General features: G+C 36.6%; 3 protein-coding genes across 3 annotated transcripts; all 3 read left to right on the top strand.

Moving 5' to 3' along the window:
* Window positions 742-3,387, top strand: LOC109234156 (5-epi-aristolochene synthase-like). Its single transcript, XM_019400021.1, has 7 exons — window positions 742-949; window positions 1,073-1,331; window positions 1,416-1,791; window positions 1,868-2,086; window positions 2,225-2,363; window positions 2,517-2,762; window positions 2,877-3,387. Exons 1-7 carry the CDS (start codon window positions 839-841, stop codon window positions 3,171-3,173), a joined length of 1,647 nt encoding a protein of 548 aa, XP_019255566.1. The 5' UTR covers window positions 742-838; the 3' UTR covers window positions 3,174-3,387.
* On the top strand, window positions 8,966-11,612 carry LOC109234155 (5-epi-aristolochene synthase-like). Its single transcript, XM_019400020.1, has 7 exons — window positions 8,966-9,174; window positions 9,298-9,556; window positions 9,641-10,016; window positions 10,093-10,311; window positions 10,450-10,588; window positions 10,742-10,987; window positions 11,102-11,612. Exons 1-7 carry the CDS (start codon window positions 9,064-9,066, stop codon window positions 11,396-11,398), a joined length of 1,647 nt encoding a protein of 548 aa, XP_019255565.1. The 5' UTR covers window positions 8,966-9,063; the 3' UTR covers window positions 11,399-11,612.
* Window positions 15,206-21,196, top strand: LOC109234718. The gene is made up of 8 exons (XM_019400782.1): window positions 15,206-15,280; window positions 15,902-15,957; window positions 17,366-17,464; window positions 17,578-17,981; window positions 18,917-18,987; window positions 19,050-19,109; window positions 20,444-20,595; window positions 21,155-21,196. Exons 1-7 carry the CDS (start codon window positions 15,206-15,208, stop codon window positions 20,477-20,479), a joined length of 801 nt encoding a protein of 266 aa, XP_019256327.1. The 3' UTR covers window positions 20,480-20,595; window positions 21,155-21,196.

The raw sequence follows: 24,474 nt of genomic DNA, 5'->3' as shown, positions 1-24,474 counted from the left end.
GGAAGATAAATATACGCAGGCCTTACCCTACCTATAAAGGTAGAGATGTATTTCTTAAAGACCCCCAGCTCAAAGGAAAATCACATTATAAATAAATTTTACATATATTACAACTATATATATAATTATATTTATTTTTATGGACTCTGAATAGTTTTGTTGAATGCATCGACAATACCATTATACTTTAGCGTTGCCTTCCAGTAACCAGTAACAACTGAAGCAACATTATTCTTCACGGCGCACATCTGCATTGTTCAACGGATGATATCAAGAGGGTAAGCAACAGTTTGCCCTAGGGTTCAAGCAACATTACCCCATCCAAGCTTCGTTGTAACACCCAATTTAGTGTCCGCATGCTGAATACAACTATTTGTTCAATTTAATAACGTTTTTTGCATTCATTTTTTATTTTGGTGCAAATACATAATGCGAATATTTGTTTTTCATGTTAACCAGCTTATCGTAAGGATGAGCAGACCCCACATATATAGACGCCAACAATGAATCAAAAGGCTACTGCTACAGTCAAATAATTTATGGACAAATAAGGCTGCTGCCTAGTGAGTGAAGACTAGCTAGTATAAAGTCAAGTAAGGCAACTGTGGAATGATTAGCTGCTAATTTTGATCAGATAAAATATGATTTTAACATCGTTTCGATGTGATCAAGTTGTTTACATTAAAAAGATTAATGAGAGAATTGGCTGTGTCTCTCACCACTATATATACTTCTCCATTCTCTTCCATTTTAGTCATCAGTTTTCAACAATTGAGATCAAGTTCCTCTCTTTCTTCCTTAGAATAACAAAACATTCTGTTTATCTTTTTAATTAGCAATGGCCTCAGCAGCAGTTAGCAACTACGAAGAAGAGATTGTTCGCCCCGTGGCTGACTTCTCTCCTAGTCTGTGGGGTGATCAGTTCCTTTCATTTTCCATTGACAATCAGGTAATTTATAAATTTCTTCATATATAATATTTTCTTTCAAGCATGGTTAGTTTCTTCTTTATGTTTATTGAACAACATTAGTTTTGCTAATTTTAGTTATCTTTTTTAATACATTATAAATAGATGGCAGAAAAGTATGGTCAAGAGATTGAACCATTGAAGGAACAAACAAGGAGTATGTTATTAGCCACTGGAAGGAAATTGGCTGACAGATTGAATTTAATTGACATTATTGAACGCCTTGGCATAGCCTACCACTTTGAGAAAGAAATTGATGACATTTTGGATCAGATTTACCACCAAAACTCAAACTTTGATGATTTGTGCACTTCTGCACTTCAATTTCGATTGCTTAGGCAACATGGTTTCAACATCTCTCCTGGTAAGTTCATCATGAGCACGCCTTTAATATTGTTGTTAAAATTTACCGGAAGTTTAATATTGTGTATTCCTTCTTGAAAATCAGAAATTTTCAGCAAATTCCAAGATGAAAATGGCAAATTCAAGGAGTCACTTGCTAGTGATGTCTTAGGATTATTGAACTTGTATGAAGCTTCACATGTAAGGACTCATGCTGACGATATCTTAGAAGACGCACTTGCTTTCTCCACTATCCATCTTGAATCTGCAGCTCCACATTTGAAATCTCCACTTAGGGAGCTAGTGACACATGCCCTTGAGCAATGTTTGCACAAGGGCGTTCCTAGAGTCGAGACCCGATTCTTCATCTCATCAATCTATGAGAAGGAACAATCAAAAATTAATGTGTTACTTCAATTTGCCAAATTGGATTTCAACTTGCTCCAGATGTTGCACAAACAAGAACTTGCTGAAGTATCAAGGTGCGATAAATAAAAACGATGAACCCTTTTTGATTGACCATTTCTCAAGTACTGATGTTAATTTGTTATGCTGCAGGTGGTGGAAAGATTTGGATTTTGTAACAACACTTCCATATGCTAGAGATAGAGTAGTTGAATGCTACTTTTGGGCATTAGGAGTTTATTTTGAGCCTCAATACTCTCAAGCGCGCGTCATGCTCGTTAAGACCATATCAATGATTTCGATTGTCGATGACACCTTTGATGCTTATGGTACAGTTAAAGAACTTGAGGCATACACAGATGCCATACAAAGGTATGAACTTGATAAATTCACTTATTCGGATATTCCTTAATAGTGAATGTCATCATGAAAAGATTAAGACGAACTTCACTCATTATAATTGTGCTCTTTCAAAATGCATGAGTTTATCTTAATTTTGTCATCCTGCAGATGGGATATCAATGAAATTGAACGGCTTCCTGATTACATGAAAATCAGTTATAAAGCTATTCTAGATCTATACAAGGATTATGAAAAGGAATTGTCTAGTGCTGGAAGATCTCATATTGTCTGCCATGCAATAGAAAGAGTATGTTTGAGCAACTTAACTATCAAAATACATTTTCTCCTTAATCCATTTCTCACTTTGTTTTACCTTGTGTGTGTCTTTTAATAATCAGAAACTTGATATAATTCAATCCGAAATTTCTAACACTTGAACATATGTGTTTTGTATTCACAGATGAAAGAAGTAGTAAGAAATTATAATGTTGAGTCAACATGGTTTATTGAAGGATATATGCCACCTGTTTCTGAATACCTAAGCAATGCACTGGCAACTACTACATATTACTACCTTGCGACAACATCATACTTGGGTATGAAGTCTACTACGGATCAGGATTTTGAGTGGTTGTCAAAGAATCCTAAAATTCTTGAAGCTAGTGTGATTATATGCCGAGTTATTGATGACACAGCAACATACGAGGTATGAGTTGTATCTCACGATATTATATCATTATATGAGATGTTGACAAACTATAAGTGTTGCGATGTTATTGAGGCATATTAAAGCTAACCCTTAATCTATCTGCCTTTATAGGTTGAGAAAAGTAGGGGACAAATAGCAACAGGAATTGAGTGTTGCATGAGAGATTATGATGTATCAACAAAAGAGGCAATGGTTAAATTTCAAGAAATGGCAGAGGCAGCATGGAAGGATCTTAATGAAGGAATTCTTAAGCCCACTCCTGTATCTACAGAGTTTTTATCTCGTATTCTCAATCTTGCTCGTATTGTTGAGGTTACATATATACACAATCTAGATGGATACACTCATCCGGAAAAGGTCTTAAAACCTCACATTAATGCCCTACTTGTGGACTCCATCAAAATTTGAGCTGCCATTTGTTGCTCAGTTTAAGGAAGCTTCATTCTTCTATGTTGAGAAAGTAGTTACATATTTATTTTATTTAATTCTATTGTATAATTAAGTTGTTAGGGAACCGCGTTTGCGATTGTGCAGTGCACTTCCTAACTAGGATCTCCTTAATTAAGATCCTTGTAAGAAATAATCTACAAAGTGTTATGAATCCACTTGCATTGTTGAGAAATCTTGTTATACGACATTAATTTAAGTCATGAAGTTTGTTATGGGAGTCATAATTTTCTTATAAATAGAGTCTCTTGTGACTTATTTTTGTTAACCTCTTCTTCCTTCATAAATTTTTAACAGACCAAATGATTCAAATTCTTTAATTTGTATTGCCATCTTTGAAGAATTGTGGTAAAAGTATTTTTGTGTTACTTGTTTATTGAATTAGGTAACAATAATAATAATAATAATAATAATAATTTTAATAAGATATTCCACATAAAAATTCACATAAATCATAATTAGACGTATAATAAAACCTTCTTTCAAGTAGAATTTCTTTATTTATTAAGCTAGCTGAATGAGATTAACACCTATCATTTTTGAGAATTTATATCTTTTTCTTTAATTTTTTTGTTAATACCTCAAATACATAATTTAATAATATTTACGTAAATTTAAAAAAACAAAATTATCGATATAGATCCACGCGCAAAGCGCGTATCCTAAGACTAGTCTTATAGAAAAAAGATTTTGTAGTTGATGAGATTGCAAATAAAACAAAGAAGCTCTTCGACGAAGATAGAGGCAGAGCTAGAGTTCAGGGAGCGGGATCGGCCAAACTCAGTAGCTTTGGTTCGAACCTTGTATTTGTCTTAAAGAATTCATCGACTATGTACATATTATTAATTTAGAACTCAGTAACTTAAAACGATTAGAACCCCGAACCCATAAATTTGAAATCTTGAATTGGCCTCTGAACGAAGATATTTACAAAACAAAACTTATATCACAACACACTGGAAGTCAGAACCAATAAAATATTATTTGTTCGAATGCAGGGAAAAAGAGAGGGGGAGAAGTAAAAATTATGTATCAATCGAAAATATATGGTGCCCAGAAAATAGTTTAATCGCTGAATCACTTGTCGATTGCTTATTCTTTTTGGTTCGAAGATCCAACTATTAGCCTTCTTCTAAGCTATACGTATCAAATTAATTTTGAACGGGCCGTTCAAGTTCATTTGATATAGTATAGAGAAGTCTTAGGTAAGATACTGTAACGATCTGACCAGTCGTTTTGTATATTGTAGCTCCGTTCTTCTATTTATCACTTCTTCTATGTTCATTTGTGGCTATGTGACTTGCCGGGGTGGTTGGATTGGTTTCACAGAAATTTTGGAGTGAATTTGGACACTTAGTCCAAAGGTTGGAACCTTAAGTTGAAAGAGTTGATCGGAGTTTCACTTTTGTGTAGACGACTTTGGAATGGAGTTTTGATGATTATAATAGATTCATATGGTGATTTTGAACTTGGTCATATGTCTGGATATTGATTTGGAGATCCGTACGTCGTTTTGGCTTGAATTGGCGAAAGTTGGAAGGTTGAGAGATTTGGAAGGTTGAGAGGTTTGACCGAGAGTTGACTTTATTGATATAGAGTTTGGATTTTGATTCAGGGAGTTGGAATAGGTCCTTGTATTATTTGGGACTAGTGTGCAAAATTTGAGGTCATTTGGAGTTTATTTGATATGGTTCGGCATTGGTTTTAGAAGTTGGAAATTCATTAATTTCATTAGGCGTGAATTGGGGTGCGATTCGTGATTTCGATATTGTTTGATGTGATTTGAGGCTTCGACTAAGTTATATCGTATTTTAGGACCTGTTGGTATATTTGGATGGGGTTCCGGGGTCCTCGAGTGTGATTCGTATCATGTTCGATTTCATTTTGATCTTGAGGAGCTGCTGATCTGATGTCTAGTGTATCCTTTTTCAAGATCATGACATAGTGGTCGCATTCGCGTAGTGTTATTTAGTATCAGGTGGTCTTGTTCTTTGCATTCACGAAGAAGGTGATGCGTTCGCAAAGGTTTAGAGGTACAGTGCATCACGATCACGGGAGTGGAGTTGCGTTCGCGTAGAAGAGAGAGGTCGGCTTGGGCACCAGGCCTTAAGCCTTCACGTTTGCGTATAGGGGGACGAGTTCGCGTAGGCGTAGCACTGTGAGGTACCGCGTTCGTGACATGAGCATTGCGCTCGCATAGGAGGTTTTGGTAGCTGGTGTGTTTTGTGTTTTACGAACGCGAGAAAACTTCTGCGTTCACGAAGAGGAATAACTGGGCAGACTATATTAAATCTCATTTCGAGGGTTAGAGTTATTATATTATATTTTGAGTTGTAGAGCTCGGTTTTGGGAAATTTTTTAAGGGATTTTCACGTCTTGGGTCAGCATATGTATTTTTGACTCGGATTTATTCATTTATCATGATTCCTTCCTCGTTTTTATCATTTATTTGGTGATTTGGAGTAGAGAAATTGGGGATCTGTATAGACTTTTCAAAAACAAAAAATGGATATTTGAAGGTTAATTTGAGTTCGGAATTGGATGATTTTGGTATGGCGTGCAGCCCGATCCCATACTGTCACTCATAACCAGGCTCTCGGCCTCACTTAGTCATCAACCTCTCCAGTCTCTCCATGGGCTCACAATGTCATGAAAACAACCCAAAACAATGATATGGTGAATCAATAAATAACTGAGACTGAGATACGATATAAAAATGCATGATCATGACTGAGTGTCGAATATTAAATGAAAACTAGTGAGATGAGAGCAAGAAATGACCGCTAAGGGTCCAAACATTACCGGCACAAAGCCTAAACATGATATCTAGCATGATTTACAGCTCAACTACTTTATCACACGATGAAAGCATGGATATCAACGGGATAGAGTCACTAAATGGTGCCATGGAATCACCCAAGTCACAGTTCTCACGGTGCACGCCCGCACGCCCATCACTTGGCATGTGCATCACCTCAATACTAATAACATAACACATAGTTTGGGGTTTCAAACCGTCAGAACCAAGATTGAAAGCGTTACTTACCCCAAACCAAGCCAAAATCCTACTCCGCGACGCCTTTGCCTCTCAAATCGGCATCCAAACGTCCATAATCTAGACACAAGCAATATAATAGGATCAATATACGCTAAAGGAACCAATTCCACGAGAAAAATACCAAATTTTAACCAAAATCAGAAATCGTCTCAAACCTGGCCTCCGAGCCCACGTCTTGGAATCTGACAAAAGTCACAAAACCTGAAAGCCCATTCACTGACCAGTCTAACCATACCAAATTTATCATAATCCGACCTCTTTTGGTCACTCAAATCTCCAAAGTCCACTCTCCAATTCTCAAGACCTAAACCCCCAAATTTCTAGCTCAAATCCCTAATTAGATGATGAATAAAGCCACGGATTCACGAAATTTATACCATTTAGAATCACTTACCCCAATGTTGCTCCTTGAAAGCCTTCAAAAATCGCCTCTCTCCCGAGTTCCTCAAGTCCAAAATTGAAAATGAAAGACAACCTCGGGCTGGTGCTTTTCTGCCCAGCAATACCGCACCTGCGGTCCACAGGTCGCTTCTGCAACGCCGCACCTGCGAAAATTCTATCGCAGGTGTAGATTTCACTTAAAATCTGAGCCTCCGCTCCTGCAGCTCCAAGACCGCATCTGCGTCCATCACAGGTGCAGGAATCCATCGCACCTGCGGCCTCCCAATGCACCTACGCCCATCTGCCTGCATTTGCGGCCCTCGCAGGTGCGGGAATATCTTCGCACCTGCGGATCCTGCCCAGCTCCTCCTTGGCTGCATCTGCGACACCTACTTCGCTTATGCGGGCTCGCACTTGCGGGCTCCCTACCGCTGGTGCGGAAACACCAGAACCAGCATCTTCAGCTGCACTTCTTCAACTCAAAATAATCCGATAACTACCCAAAATCACCTTGAGGCCCCCGGGACCACAACCTGACATACCAGCACGTCCCAAAACCTCATACGAACTTAGTCGAACCTTCGAATCACTCAAAACAACATCAAAATACCGAATTACTCCCGGTTTCAAGCCTAAGAACTTCTAATCTTTCGAATTCCACAAATGATGCCGAAACCCACCAAATCATGTCCGAATGACCTCAAATTTTGCACACAAGTCAGAAATAACAACACGAACCTACTCCAACTTTCGGAAATCCAATACGACCCCGATATCAAAATTTCCACTGCCGGCCAAAATTGCCAAAATTCTGACTTTCGCCAATTCAAGCCTAACTCTACCACGGGCCTCCAAATCACATTCCGGACGTGCTCCTAAGTCCAAAATCACCTGATGGAGCTAACGGAAACATAAAAATTCAAATCCGAGGTTGTTTATACTTAAGTCAACTTCCGGTCAACTTTTCCAACTTAAGCTTTCAATTAAGAGACTATGTGTCTCAATTCACTCTGAAACTACTCGGAACCCAAACCAACTAACCTGGTATATGATAATTTAGCTGAAGAACACAAAAGAAGAAGGAAATGGGGGAACGAGGCTGTAACTCTCGAAACGACCGACCGGGTCGTTACACAAAGTAACAAAACTATATAACTTGTCCTAAAAGTAGCGATATTATGTGTTTACAGTCACTATAAATATTATTATTCTTGTATGATTTATGGTATTTGGATAGCAAATAGTGTTAATGGTGATTTCATTATTAAATGTCAATTAGTTATTTGGAACAAGTATTGTATTGAGGAAACTCTGTCCGTGTGTTCTCTTTCAGCACACTCACGCATTAACGTGTATATATATGTGTTATATGTATGTGTGTGTATTCTCTAAGAAAATCCTCAATTGAATTTGGTTTGTTTTGTTCTCGCGTAGTAATTGTACGATGATCTTTTGTTATTCTTCAAGTAATATTTTTTTTTAGGAAACCACATTATCTATACACAAATCACATTATACGTGACAACAACAACAACAACAAGCCGAGTAAAATTTCACAAGTGGTATCTGGGGAAGATAAAATATACGCAGGCCTTACCCCTACCTAATAAAGGTAGAGATGTTATTTCTTAAAGACCCCCAGCTCAAAGGAAAATCACATTATAAATAAATTTTACATATATTACAACTATATATATAATTATATTTATTTTTATGGACTCTGAATAGTTTTGTTGAATGCATCGACAATACCATTATACTTTAGCGTTGCCTTCCAGTAACCAGTAACAACTGAAGCAACATTATTCTTCACGGCGCACATCTGCATTGTTCAACGGATGATATCAAGAGGGTAAGCAACAGTTTGCCCTAGGGTTCAAGCAACATTACCCCATCCAAGCTTCGTTGTAACACCCAATTTAGTGTCCGCATGCTGAATACAACTATTTGTTCAATTTAATAACGTTTTTTGCATTCATTTTTTATTTTGGTGCAAATACATAATGCGAATATTTGTTTTTCATGTTAACCAGCTTATCGTAAGGATGAGCAGACCCCACATATATAGACGCCAACAATGAATCAAAAGGCTACTGCTACAGTCAAATAATTTATGGACAAATAAGGCTGCTGCCTAGTGAGTGAAGACTAGCTAGTATAAAGTCAAGTAAGGCAACTGTGGAATGATTAGCTGCTAATTTTGATCAGATAAAATATGATTTTAACATCGTTTCGATGTGATCAAGTTGTTTACATTAAAAAGATTAATGAGAGAATTGGCTGTGTCTCTCACCACTATATATACTTCTCCATTCTCTTCCATTTTAGTCATCAGTTTTCAACAATTGAGATCAAGTTCCTCTCTTTCTTCCTTAGAATAACAAAACATTCTGTTTATCTTTTTAATTAGCAATGGCCTCAGCAGCAGTTAGCAACTACGAAGAAGAGATTGTTCGCCCCGTGGCTGACTTCTCTCCTAGTCTGTGGGGTGATCAGTTCCTTTCATTTTCCATTGACAATCAGGTAATTTATAAATTTCTTCATATATAATATTTTCTTTCAAGCATGGTTAGTTTCTTCTTTATGTTTATTGAACAACATTAGTTTTGCTAATTTTAGTTATCTTTTTTAATACATTATAAATAGATGGCAGAAAAGTATGGTCAAGAGATTGAACCATTGAAGGAACAAACAAGGAGTATGTTATTAGCCACTGGAAGGAAATTGGCTGACAGATTGAATTTAATTGACATTATTGAACGCCTTGGCATAGCCTACCACTTTGAGAAAGAAATTGATGACATTTTGGATCAGATTTACCACCAAAACTCAAACTTTGATGATTTGTGCACTTCTGCACTTCAATTTCGATTGCTTAGGCAACATGGTTTCAACATCTCTCCTGGTAAGTTCATCATGAGCACGCCTTTAATATTGTTGTTAAAATTTACCGGAAGTTTAATATTGTGTATTCCTTCTTGAAAATCAGAAATTTTCAGCAAATTCCAAGATGAAAATGGCAAATTCAAGGAGTCACTTGCTAGTGATGTCTTAGGATTATTGAACTTGTATGAAGCTTCACATGTAAGGACTCATGCTGACGATATCTTAGAAGACGCACTTGCTTTCTCCACTATCCATCTTGAATCTGCAGCTCCACATTTGAAATCTCCACTTAGGGAGCTAGTGACACATGCCCTTGAGCAATGTTTGCACAAGGGCGTTCCTAGAGTCGAGACCCGATTCTTCATCTCATCAATCTATGAGAAGGAACAATCAAAAATTAATGTGTTACTTCAATTTGCCAAATTGGATTTCAACTTGCTCCAGATGTTGCACAAACAAGAACTTGCTGAAGTATCAAGGTGCGATAAATAAAAACGATGAACCCTTTTTGATTGACCATTTCTCAAGTACTGATGTTAATTTGTTATGCTGCAGGTGGTGGAAAGATTTGGATTTTGTAACAACACTTCCATATGCTAGAGATAGAGTAGTTGAATGCTACTTTTGGGCATTAGGAGTTTATTTTGAGCCTCAATACTCTCAAGCGCGCGTCATGCTCGTTAAGACCATATCAATGATTTCGATTGTCGATGACACCTTTGATGCTTATGGTACAGTTAAAGAACTTGAGGCATACACAGATGCCATACAAAGGTATGAACTTGATAAATTCACTTATTCGGATATTCCTTAATAGTGAATGTCATCATGAAAAGATTAAGACGAACTTCACTCATTATAATTGTGCTCTTTCAAAATGCATGAGTTTATCTTAATTTTGTCATCTTGCAGATGGGATATCAATGAAATTGAACGGCTTCCTGATTACATGAAAATCAGTTATAAAGCTATTCTAGATCTATACAAGGATTATGAAAAGGAATTGTCTAGTGCTGGAAGATCTCATATTGTCTGCCATGCAATAGAAAGAGTATGTTTGAGCAACTTAACTATCAAAATACATTTTCTCCTTAATCCATTTCTCACTTTGTTTTACCTTGTGTGTGTCTTTTAATAATCAGAAACTTGATATAATTCAATCCGAAATTTCTAACACTTGAACATATGTGTTTTGTATTCACAGATGAAAGAAGTAGTAAGAAATTATAATGTTGAGTCAACATGGTTTATTGAAGGATATATGCCACCTGTTTCTGAATACCTAAGCAATGCACTAGCAACTACTACATATTACTACCTTGCGACAACATCATACTTGGGTATGAAGTCTACTACGGATCAGGATTTTGAGTGGTTGTCAAAGAATCCTAAAATTCTTGAAGCTAGTGTGATTATATGCCGAGTTATTGATGACACAGCAACGTACGAGGTATGAGTTGTATCTCACGATATTATATCATTATATGAGATGTTGACAAACTATAAGTGTTGCGATGTTATTGAGGCATATTAAAGCTAACCCTTAATCTATCTGCCTTTATAGGTTGAGAAAAGTAGGGGACAAATAGCAACAGGAATTGAGTGTTGCATGAGAGATTATGATGTATCAACAAAAGAGGCAATGGTTAAATTTCAAGAAATGGCAGAGGCAGCATGGAAGGATCTTAATGAAGGAATTCTTAAGCCCACTCCTGTATCTACAGAGTTTTTATCTCGTATTCTCAATCTTGCTCGTATTGTTGAGGTTACATATATACACAATCTAGATGGATACACTCATCCGGAAAAGGTCTTAAAACCTCACATTAATGCCCTACTTGTGGACTCCATCAAAATTTGAGCTGCCATTTGTTGCTCAGTTTAAGGAAGCTTCATTCTTCTATGTTGAGAAAGTAGTTACATATTTATTTTATTTAATTCTATTGTATAATTAAGTTGTTAGGGAACTGCTTTTGCGATTGTGCAGTGCACTTCCTAACTAGGATCTCCTTAATTAAGATCCTTGTAAGAAATAATCTACAAAGTGTTATGAATCCACTTGCATTGTTGAGAAATCTTGTTATACGACATTAATTTAAGTCATGAAGTTTGTTATGGGAGTCATAATTTTCTCATAAATAGAGTCTCTTGTGACTTATTTTTATCAACCTCTTCTTCGTTCATAAATTTTTAACAGACCAAATGATTCAAATTCTTTAATTTGTATTGCCATCTTTGAAGAATTGTGGTAAAAGTATTTTTGTGTTACTTGTTTATTGAATTAGGTAACAATAATAATAAAATAATAATAATAATAATAATAATGATAATAATAAGATATTCCACATAAAAATTCACATAAATCATAATTAGACGTATAATAAAACCTTCTTTCAAGTAGAATTTCTTTATTTATTAAGCTAGCTGAATGAGATTAACACCTATCATTTTTGAGAATTTGTATCTTTTTCTTTAATTTTTTGGTTAATACCTCAAATACATAATTTAATAATATTTACGTAAATTTAAAAAAACAAAATTATTGATATAGATCCACGCGCAAAGCGCGTATCCTAAGACTAGTCTTGTAGAAAAAAGATTTTGTAGTTGATGAGATTGCAAATAAAACAAAGAAGCTCTTCGACGAAGACCGGGGCAGAGCTAGAGTTCAGGGAGCGGGATCGGCAAAACTCAGTAGCTTTGGTTCGAACTTTGTACTTGTCTTAAAGAATTCATCGACTATGTATAAATTATTATTTAGAACCCAGTAACTTAAAACGATTAGAATTCCCATAAATTTGAAATCTTGAATTGGCCTCTGAACGAAGATATGTACAAAGATCCAACTATTAGCCTTCTTCTAAGCTATACGTATCAAATTAATTTTGAACGGGCCGTTCAAGTTCATTTGATATAGTATAGAGAAGTCTTAGGTAAGATACTGTAACGATCTGACCAGTCGTTTTGTATATTGTAGCTCCGTTCTTCTATTTATCACTTCTGCTATGTTCATTTGTGGCTATGTGACTTACCGGGGTGGTTGGATTGGTTTCACAGAAATTTTGGAGTGAATTTGGACACTTAGTCCAAAGGTTGGAACCTTAAGTTGAAAGAGTTGACCGGAGTTTCACTTTTGTGTAGACGACTTCGGAATGGAGTTTTGATGATTCTAATAGCTTCATATGGTGATTTTGGACTTGGGCATATGTCCGGATATTGATTTGGAGATCCGTAGGTCGTTTTGGCTTGAATTGGCGAAAGTTGGAAAGTTGAAGGTTTGGAAGGTTGAGAGGTTTGACCGAGAGTTGACTTTATTCATATAGAATTCAGATTTTGATTCAGGGAGTTGGAATAGGTCCTTGTGTTATTTGGACTAGTGTGCAAAATTTGAGGTCATTTGGAACTGATTTGATATGGTTCGACATTGGTTTTGAAGTCGGAAATTCATTAATTTCATTAGGCGTGAATTGGATGCGATTCATGATTTCGATATTGTTTGATGTGATTTGAGGCTTCGACTAAGTTCTATCGTATTTTAGGACCTGATGGTATATTTGGATGGGGTTCCGGGGGCCTCGAGTGTGATTCGGATCAAGTTCGATTTCATTTTGGTCTTGAGGAGCTGCTGATCTCATGTCTAGTGTATCCTTCTTCAGGATCATGACATAGTGGTCGCATTCGCGTAGTGTTATTTAGTAGCAGGTGGTTTTGTTCTTTGCATTCACGAAGAAGGTGACGCATTCGCAAAGGTTTAGAGGGACAGTGCATCACGATCACGGGAGTGGAGCTGGGTTCGCGTAGAAGAGAGAGGTCGGCTTGGGCACCAGGCCTTAAGCCTTCATGTTTGCGGATAAGGGGACGGGTTCGCGTAGGAGTAGCACTGTGAGGTATCGCGTTCGTGACCTGGGCATTGCGCTTGCATAGGAGGTTTTGGCAGCTGGTGTGTTTTGTGCTTCACGAACGCGAGAAAACTTCTGCGTTCACGAAGAGGAATAACTGGGCAGGCTATATTAATTCTCATTTCGAGGGTTAGAGTTATTATATCATATTTTGAGTTGTAGAGCTTTTTTTTGGGCAATTTTGTAAGGTATTTTCACGTCTTGGATCAGGATATGTATTTTTGACTCGGATTTATTCATTTGTCATGATTCTTTCCTTGTTTTTATCATTTATTTGGTGATTTGGAGTAGAGAAATTGGGGATTTGTATAGACTTTTCAAAAATGAAAAATGGATATTTGAAGGTTGATTTGAGTTCGGAATTGGATGATTTTGGTATGGTTGGACTCGTAATTAAATGAGTATTCGGAATTTGTGAATTTTGTTGGGTTCTAAGGTGCGGGCCCGTGGTTGACTTTTTGAATTAACTTTTTGATTTTGATAAAGATCGAACTTTATTGTTTGAAGTTGTTTCCTAAGGTATTATTTGTTAATATTGAGTTATTTGTGACTAGATTCGAGTCGTTTGCTGGCCAATACGCGTGGGAAGGGCTTGTTAGAGTACTGATTCGCGCGTTTTGAGGTAAGTAATATTTATAAACTTGGAATTGAGGGTAATTATCCCTGGAAAATGTGTTATTTGTGTTATGTTGGGGTGACACACATGCTAGGTGACGGGCGTGTGGGCATGCACCGTGGTAATCATGATCTGGGTTGATGTTTGTACTGTTTTGATATCAAGTCTTGTTTTATCTGTGTAATCCCTACTTGTTAGAGTTGTTGAGTTGTGATTCATGTTAGAAATCATGTTTAGGCTATGTGCTTATTCGGTTGAGACCTAATGAGGTTACTTCTGTTGTTTTGAGTTACCTGTTTTAACTGTAATTATATACTTAGTCATGATTCTATATTTGTATATCATATCTCTGTTTATCATTCACTGTTACATCACATGTTATCATTGTTTGGGTTGAATAGTACGAGATTGTGAGCCCTTGAGATTTGAGAGATTGATGACTCGGGTGGGCTTGAGGGCTGAGTTGATGAGTGTTATTGTGGATCGGGTTGCACGACACAACAGGCCATATTATTATTATTATTATTATTATTATTATTATTATTATTATTATTATTATTATTATTATTATTATTATTATTATTATTATCATCATCATCATCATCATCATCATCATCATCATCATCATCATCATCATCATCATCATTATCATCATCATCATCATCGTCGTCGTCATCATCATCATCATCATCATCATCATCATCATTATTATTATGTGATTATCGGGCTGCATGACGTAGTAGGCCTTATTGGCTTTAAATTACTGCTTGGACAGGATCCGTGTAACACCCCATAAATTTGGCTTAGGTATGGACGTGTTAAATAAGTAGTAATAGACATGTGAAGTTCTATTGGGATGAGTATGGCTAGAAATAGTTGTTTTAGAATCAAGATGGAGAGTGAGGTACATAAGATTCAACAAAATCGACTAAGCTTACAAAAGGTCTGTCTTCCAACAGGATTTAGTGAAAATGTATGACAAATTTAGGAAAACTCCAAACAAAAATTTGTAGGCCTTTGAATATCTTTCCAACAATATATTGTGGAGCCCGAAAGGATCTCTGTGCAAAAAGTTATGTGCGTTTTACAGAGCAATGCACAATATGCGCGCCCAGGTGCGCGCCCAGAGAGTCACGTGCGCGACCGCGCACTTATGGCAGTGCTACTGCCATTTTGCATGGTCAGGTGCGCCGTCAGGCCTTCAGGTGCACAAGGGCGCACTTGTGGGGTCATTTTAAAGCCCTACTTCGTCCCTCACACCCCCAAAATACAAAAACTTGCTCTTGAAAGGGGAGCTCTCAAAAGCCTAACTCCTTAAAGGTCCCTCCACCATCCAAGGTAAGTTCTAATGGTGATTCTAAGTTAATTTCAATTTCCCAACATCTTATTAACATGGGTAAACCCTCCATATCATTAGATATTCGATTGGGACATCATTATTGAGAGAAGGAACCCTCTCGAATTCAAGGGGATTGAACTTCAAAAAGGTAATGTCTTCACCCTCTAATTTATTCTAGCATTGGATTAATGATTATAGACTCTAGTTCATGAGATATGATTTGATGGGTTTGATAGAAAAACATGAACGCATTATAGGTTTGGGTTGTTGATTGTTGATTATTTGTTAAGGGTGTTGTTTACCTTATGGGTGATGAAGAATGATGTTGATTATAACCATTTGAGACTTTATAATTTATCTAGGAGCAAGAGAATAGGTTATTGGGTGTAGAAACACCATTAATATGGACTATGAAGCTTTATTCTCATCAAGTGTTTGATAAAATGCTTAAGTGTCCAAAACATGAGTATCACAGCTAATATGGAATTCCTTTGACTTTTATTGTTATAGATTAAAGTTGAAAGAGTTGACAAACATTGTATTACCATCAAGAGCAGGAAGTTAAGGTATGTGAAGATAACTCTCTGTTTTTGGAAATATTAATGATTCTCCCTACACTATTTTCTTTTACGAATAGTTGTAGAACTTCTACTCTCTAGCTTCATAACTCGTTCATGACTTTCATTCTGAACGTTGTGAGCTCAGTGCGTATTCAATATAGACTTGGGTTTGATGCTCCCAAGTCATAGTATAGATTACTCAGTATGACATAAACAGTTGAAGTTTCAGTGTTCATAATCAGTTCAAGAATATATGTCTCAGTCTAGTCCTATTCAGCATTCCAGTATTATGTAACTCAGTGTGATCAAGTATTCTAGTATCATGTAACTCAGTGTGATTCAGTATTTCACTATCATGTATTGCAGTATGATCTCAGTTCCTCATTTTAAATCCCAAATGTTGAGCACCTGTATTTGGGCCTGAGGCCGCAGTTAATGCTTTGTGCATCTTGTGCCTGAGGCCGCAATTTATGTTTTATGCATCTTTGGGCCTGAGGCCGGAGTTTATGCATCTTTGGGCCTGAGGCCACAGTTATGTATACGTATAATTAGGCCAGAGGCCGCAGTTGTGCACATATATATATTGGGCCTAAGGCTGCAGTTTAATATTAAGATAAACAGGTTGTTCATCATTTAGAAGAGGGAGTATTCATATCCTTGCTTCCTTTGTTCAGTTCAGTCACTACTAGAAAATAGACCTATGGGAACAGTTTTTTTGGTAACAGTTCACAAACCGTTTCCATAGAGGTGATATAGTAACGGTTCAAACCGTTACAATAGAATTTGGGAGGTATCAGCACACTTTATACCTCAAACCGTTGCAAATGTAACAAAATCGTTTCCATAGAGTTTTGTGTCGCAACGGATTTGTTAACCGTCCCAATAGAAATGTATATGGCAACGGTTTCGGGAAAAAGATTCTATGGAAACGGGTATTCATTTACCTCGTATTTTCCGCTGAAAACTTTAGTGGCCCGCCAAGCTAATTAGTGACATATCATTTTCTTATTTTTTTAATTTCTAACATTACTGGCCTAACTCCCAAAGTCCCAAACGTATCCCCAGTATTGTATCCAAACGTACTCCGTCGTCGAAACACCGGAGCTCCTCGTCCATTCACCCAAAATCGCCTCTCTGATCTTTTTCTTTTTCATCTTTGCCGAGTTTAATGGCCGAGTTTCATCAAATGCATCTTCATTAGACCACCATAATAATCAAACCCTAGAATTCACAAAGCCCAAAACCCCAAGGACAGTTCCGGCGGTCTTTCCGGCACTTCTTCAAGGACAGTTGCTGCTCCGGCACTTCTCCCGCACTCCTTCCCCAAATTCCCAAATTAATTATTGTTAAGAGGTGATTCGTTTTGTATGCTTTTCTTGTTTTGATTGTTCTTTTATCTGGGTTTTTTAAATAGAAAGGTAACAAATTTATCAACAATTTTTTTGTCTAGCGTTTCTTTTGGATTTTCAGGTGGTAACCTTAGATCTGTTGCTTCATCTGGTGCAGTTTGCAGGTAAATTCTTATACTTTTTCCTCTGTTAGCCATCTTTTTTTGTTTTTGGTTGCTTTCTCTTTGGGTTTTTCTTTCTTTGTTTCAAGCTTTTGATTTTTTGATGTTGGTTCTAGGTTTATCTGCAAATTCTTTTCTTATTTGAGATATCTGTATCTACAGTCAATTTTAGAGAAAACGAAAAGCTTGAGGAATCAGAGGCAAAAAGGAAATGGTGTCGTACGTGAGCTTGTTGCTGTACGGAGTGGGAGGTATAGTGGTGGCGGGGATGGCAGAAAGATTATGATAGAGATAGAGATAGGGATGAGAGACATAGACATAGGTCAAAGTCTTATGAGAGAAAGCGAGAGGAAGGTCATAGACACAGGTACAAGGATAGAGAGGAAAGAGATAGACACAGGTCAAAATCCTATGACAAAGATAGAGAGGAAAGGCGTGGACACAGATCTCACTCAAGGGGAAAATCTGGTCATAGATCAAGATCACGTTCTTGATCTCGCTCTCGTTCACGCTCCAAAAGGTAAGTTCTCTGTTGTCCACGAAAAACTGATAATTGGCAGTCCTTTGGGATTGCTCTCTATTACATAGACTATGGCACTTTTTTTCTTTGGTTATGTTGAGGAAGTCAGAATTGCACTCATGGTGGTCCGGGACATTTTATTTTTAGTCGAGCCCAACTTGTTTGGGATTGAGGCGTAGTAGTAGTAGCTGTTAATCCGAAAATTATTTGTCTGATTACAGCTATGAGTGCAATTCTGGTTCCCGTAGAATAATCAGTTTCATGCATGTAATATTAGTTCCTTCATTAGCATTGATCTTTTTATTCAGCAGGTTGAGCTAGAATATCCTCACTCTTCTGGTAGATAACTAGTTTGAGAAATTGGGACACTCCCTCTGGTGAGGGGTGGTGAGGGTAGAAGAGATTGGTTATGATAGTTATTATAAAAGGACAATTAATTGACCTAAGATCTTGGAGCACCGAGGGTGTGTAAGTCGATGAAGTTGAAACAAAGACAACGGATGACTGGGGTTCAAATTTCAACAGATAATTTTTTTTGTTGATTTCTCTCCATCGATCTAAGCCATGTTAGCCATAGTTACCGGTACCTGTATTATTGGAAGAATGCAGGTACCTAAATAGTGGAGGTGCGTCAAGCTAGCTCGGACACCCACATTAGTAAAAATGAGTTAGTACCTAGTAGCTTGGATGAATTGAAAGAGACTCAGTTGGGGACGGAAATTGTTGATATAACATTACTAGTTATGTTGGTGAAGATAATATAATTTCGTTGGTGAAGATAATTTAATTGTTCATTCTTTTTCTTTTTAACAATACTAGTAATACTATAGGTTTCTTCTTCTTTTTTTTTTCGGGGGGTGGGGGGGGTGGGCGGAGTCAGTTACTGTGGTTTGTTTTAGCGTTTCTCTAACCGTTCATACTGATTATGCTTGTAGCAAAAGGATCAGCGGGTTTGACATGGCACCTCCTACTTCTGCTCTGTTACCTGGTGCTCCTGCTGTTCCAGGTACTTACTGATTTCTTTTATATAGGCAACATTTTGGTTTTCTGAGAGTGCTTATTTCTCAGGCAACTAGACATCCAAGGCGAGTTTATGTGGGTGGACTTCCTCCGAGTGCAAATGAACAGGTAATTTTTCTTCATCCTATTTAGTTTAGATGTTTTGATTATTTTACTTATATAGTTAGCTTGGGTTCCCTATATTCAAAAAATTTGGTAGTCAAAGAGTTACCTTAGTTTGTTAGTCTGCTGGTGGTTTTTGTATATATTTGACTCAATTCCATCATTAGTCATCCCCTCTTCATAACTTATTTGAATCTATCATTTTCTTGGCGTGGATGAGGGTGGCTTGAATGTCATGGGCTACAGACCTGCTTTCATTTTCACTCAAATCGCTCTGGTAGCTTCAGCTTAGTTTTAGGTCAATTTTTCTGTCTATATTATCCCTAGACGATACCGGTGTCTAATTCGAGAATTATAGGTATTTTGTATAGTGCATGTAGAATTTACAGGCTACTCTTCGATTATGTGGGATATCTCATTTTTGTGGTTTGAGTTTAATTTTTGTTTCTTCACTTTATGGAGGATTTTGGGAGGATGTACTGCTCCATTTTTTTCCTGAATAAAATAGAGGTTAATGTAAACTTATGGTGTTGATCTCTTGGGTGTATACCCTATATGATTTACTCGTGGCTGTAATGTTCTTTAAGTATATGATCCTCTTTTGTGCTTATTTGTTCGTTATGTAGACTAGAAACTAATCTGCTCTACCCGTCTTCAATAGTATACCCAGTTGAAACCTGAGTTTGCATAATCTTAGTCCATTATCACATACTCTTGATCTTCATCCATCATTTGTTCATTACATCCATGCATAGGAGAAAGGATTGGTATCTAAAAGAATGCAGTAGTAGTCTACTCTTCTACTGAATCTTTATTGGTATTAAAAATCACATTACCTCCACATGCCAAGTAACGTTATTTTGGGGTGTGGCACAAAATCTCCCTTTCCTTAATTTAGCTTCATGGTTTGATGTGAATAACACATCTAGATTCTGGTAATTCTATTGGTATTCTTCAGTTGATCCAGTTTCTTAGACGATCCCTGAATTGATATGCCTTGAGTATGGTTTTCTTGTTTGATATCCAGTTCCTTGCTTATGGATTTCTTGTTTGATGTATGAGGTAGCGTCTGATTAATTTTTGAGCTGGTTTTGCTGCCGATTATGTATAGTTGATTAAGCATGTATCTTGGTCAAGCTGTGCATAAGAATAGAGTCCTCGTCATTTTGTTTTGTGGAATCTCTATGCACCACCTTTTTGTTACCTTTTTCTGTGTCTCTCTTTCTGGGTTTTATTCCAGAGTTTTTCGATTCCAAGGTGTTTAAACTGCTGAAGGTGTTTATAACTTGTACATGTTTTTGACATTCCTGACGAGGCGAAACAATGGGTTTTTGAATCAGTTTGTAGTGCTTGGAGAAAGTATAAGAGTCAATTGAAGACAACTCACTTCACATCCTATGAGAATGATGAGCTTCGAATGGAGAATAGTCCAGTAGATATTCCGGAATCTCACTTTAAAGATCTTAAATATTGGAACTCCGATCCTCACAAGGTAATTGCATCCAGAATCTCTTGTCTTGTTTTAACATAATTATTTTTTGGTGCCTGAGTCAAAAGAATCAGAAGTAAAATCCATTTTGCTGCCCATATATGCCAAACTAGGTTGTATAAAGAATATACCTATCTTGGTATAATACTATAATGTAATATACCAAACTCCGAATATACCAAACTAGGTTGTATAAAGAATTACAGACTCAATGTAATAATGTAATCTAGCATATACCTATCTTGGTAATTGCTTCAGTTGCTAGCTGTTTTGGTTGAAGCAACTAGGTTGGTTATGGTTCAAATCTTGTTGAATTTAAAATTAGTTTTAACCCTATAACTACTTTATACTATGTTGCACCTAGTTGTCAAAAGAATCAGAAGTAAAAGAATCATAAGCCTTACAATTAAAATGGTTTAGATGTCGATAGATGCATTCAAGAATACTTATAATTCGAGGACTAGAAGGTGAGTTTTTAATGGGTCACATGCTGGTTCCAGGCCAATTTGGTGGAATATTCACATGCTTGAAGGGTAATAACTTTATTTATCCTCTTTTGTAGGTGGAGTAGCTCAAGAAATAGATGATGAAGACGATGAAGAACTAGACCTTACTTGAAATGAATTTTGAATTGTTATAGATAAATGTTCTAGGAATCTTTTGTTAGCAACATTTTTGAACTTATTTACTCTCTTGAAATGTACTAAACTTACGCACTCATGGGGTAGAACATTTGCTTTATGGATATTATTTGTTTGATGGATAATTTTGTATTAATAATAGTTTCATTTTATGTTGTATTTAAATTTGAGTGTTATTATAATTTATTATATGTATAAATATTTATTTATAACAGGTGCTATATTTTAGTTTTAACTGTACCGATACAATAGCCTACCAGAACCGTTGCAATATGACACAAATGGCGTTCCAGTAGATAATGTAAACCGTTGCAATAGGTCCCATGAAATGTTTCAAAATGATCTACAAATCGTTCCAAATACAAATATAACCGTTACGATAGCCTAAACAAACCGTAGCTATATCCAACATAACCGTAGCAATAGCTTACATAAGTGTTGCTTTAAGTAATATGGTAACGGTTAAAAACCGTTGTATAAACAATATAGTAACCGTTTAAAACCGTTCCAATTGAAGAAGATAACCGTTCCAACAGAGAAAGGGAAAACCGTTGCGATAGACGTATCTACTGTCACGACGATGCAAACCATTGCAAGAACCGTTCCAGTAGACCTATGGGCACGCCGGCTGATGTGACGGTCTTTAAACCGTTCCAATATCCTTATGGCAACGGTTTGACAGTCTATGGAAACGGTTTTTCAACCGTTACCATAGACCAATTTTTTAGTAGTGAGTTATTAGTTATCATTTCAGTTATCAGTTATCAATTTAGTTATCAGTTATCGGTTATCAGTTATCATTTCAGTTATCAATTATCAATTCTTAGTTATCAATTAGTTTCAGTTTCAGCATTTATAATTCTTTCTTTCAGTTGCATTACATACCAGTGCAATTCAAATGTACTGATACGATGCAAGTAATTTAGAGGTTAACGATTCAGAGCACTAGGATTCTCGTACCAGCTATTTGGTGATCCCCAGTTCTTTTGGGGCATTATCATTACCTTACAGTCTTCAGTATTTTCAAACAGTCAATGTTTTCAGTACTTCATTAAAGGCTTCATAGACTAGAGTAACAACTAGACAGAGTCGTAGGATTTTCATATTAAGCTATGTTGGCTATAATTATATTTCAGAATTGTATTAGTATTTTCGCACTTTGATTTATATCATCCAAACTTTCCGTATATCAGCATGCTTTAGTTTATCTTCCGCATTCTGTATGTTATGATATCACATGTTGATTCAGCCAGCCAGTTGGTTCGCTCGGTTGCATGTAGTCAGGCACCGGGTGACGTGTTACGTCCAGGCCCAGGTTCGGGGTGTGACAAAGCTTGATATCAGAGCACTAGGTTCAAGATTTATAGGGAGTCTATAAAGCCGTGTCCAGTGGAATTTCCTTTATATGTGTGTGCTGGCCACTCATATAAACGGTTAACTACCAAGACATTCGGGATTGTTCCACTTCTTTCTACTCTAGATCGTGCCATGAATCTTAGAAAAATAGTTAACCTCATGTTCTTATCGAATTCCATACGTATCGAATGCCCAAGTGACAAGAAAAACCCAAGGTCTTAGAGGATATGATCACCTATTGGGGTATAATTATGGAGTACAAGTTGGTAACAAATGAGACTTGAGAGGATATTGAAAGTGGGATACAATGTATAGCAGTACATATTAGAGAATAACCTTATCAGAAAGTACAAAAGCAGTTATCATGTTTTATGGTTATTAGTTTACCTCAGTTACCAGTTATACGGTCTTCCAGCTAGCAAGTTTATGGTTATTCAGTACGCCGGCATTCAATTATATCTTTACCAAATATCCAATTTTCAGTGTATCAAAATTTCTGGTGACTTGTGAGTATACTGTGATGCATATGGGTGCTCAAAGAAAATATAAGTAACAGTGATTATAGAAAAATCTTCGCATATTTTAGGTCCGGATTAAGACCCAAGACTCAATGGACGTTGCATGAAGTGATTTATCAGATGATGGTATACTCTGAAGGATAAGTTTCTGTATGGTAGTGTATCCATATGTGTTTTACCTCATGAAACAATTTCATTTTTTTGATTCATAGAAATAGAGCCACAAGTTGGATGATGATAGTTCAGATGTCAGACCCTATGGCGTAACAGGTTAAAAATTTAACTGCAGAGGGCATATAGTTTTGGACAAAAAAAGGGCCTAAGTGAAAAATATCTAGGAGTCAGAAACATTGGTCATTACCAACGATGTGTTTTTTTTTGTATTACTCATTCATATGACTAAAAAGATATGATTTACGAAATGAGAACCAAGAGCAGGCGACATTGAATTTTAGGGAATGATTCTAAGTTGTTTAGGTTTATTCAAATAAGAATTAGAAGGTACCACGTTAGTGAATTACTGTAAGAAGCTGCTATTATTGTGAGATAAAAGATAAGACAGTTCCCCTTTAGGTTATGTGACTAAGTGTTCACCCCAGATGTTTATAGTCCGATATGATTTTGAAGTGTATAGAAAGTTTGGGGTTAGATATTCAAATTTCGTTTAAGACATATGAACTTTCCCTAAGTGTGATCCATGTACATTGTTCAAAAAAAAGATAGTATGCGACCATAGAATAGGGTCGGATGGTGAGGGAATTAGAAATAACCTTATACTTCACTTTAGTTATTCAAAGCAGGAGAAGAAAATATGATGCTATCAGGTGGTTAGTAAAATGATATTAAGTAAGTTTTGTGTAGATACAACAAATTAGCAATTTCAGCAGAGCTAGTAGGAGTACAATTTGATTTACTTAGTAAAGTTAACACTAGTGAGTGGGTAACATTTTGAAACACCGAACGCATGTTAGAACCCGACAAGTTAAGTTAAACGCGAAGTACAGTGGCAGTGGGAAAAAGATAAGCTAGTAGTGAGAGAGCAAACTATAGAAGAATAGCCTTTAGGAATTATCGAAATGTGGTTTCTCCTGGATTGACAGTGTAAGCAGAGTTAAATTATTAAGATTATGTATGATAGTTGTGAATACATTAGCTTTCCGTTAAGTGAATAATTTAGTTTTTCCTAGTAAGAAAGATTTCTCAGAAGTAAGTTGGAAGATAAGTCGTCATTGACATAGAGTGCAAAGAATTGCAGAAAATAAGGAAAGTTATTTGGATCTCAACAAAAAGAGAAGGATCCGCAAGTACAAGACCTTTGGTCTAAGTGGTGATGTAAAAATTTTCAGTAAGTCCAGTTAGAGATTTGA

The sequence above is a fragment of the Nicotiana attenuata genome, chromosome 11 (genome assembly GCF_001879085.1).
Source record: "Nicotiana attenuata strain UT chromosome 11, NIATTr2, whole genome shotgun sequence".
Classification (NCBI taxonomy): domain Eukaryota; kingdom Viridiplantae; phylum Streptophyta; class Magnoliopsida; order Solanales; family Solanaceae; genus Nicotiana; species Nicotiana attenuata.
This window is presented reverse-complemented; position numbering and strand designations above follow the sequence as displayed.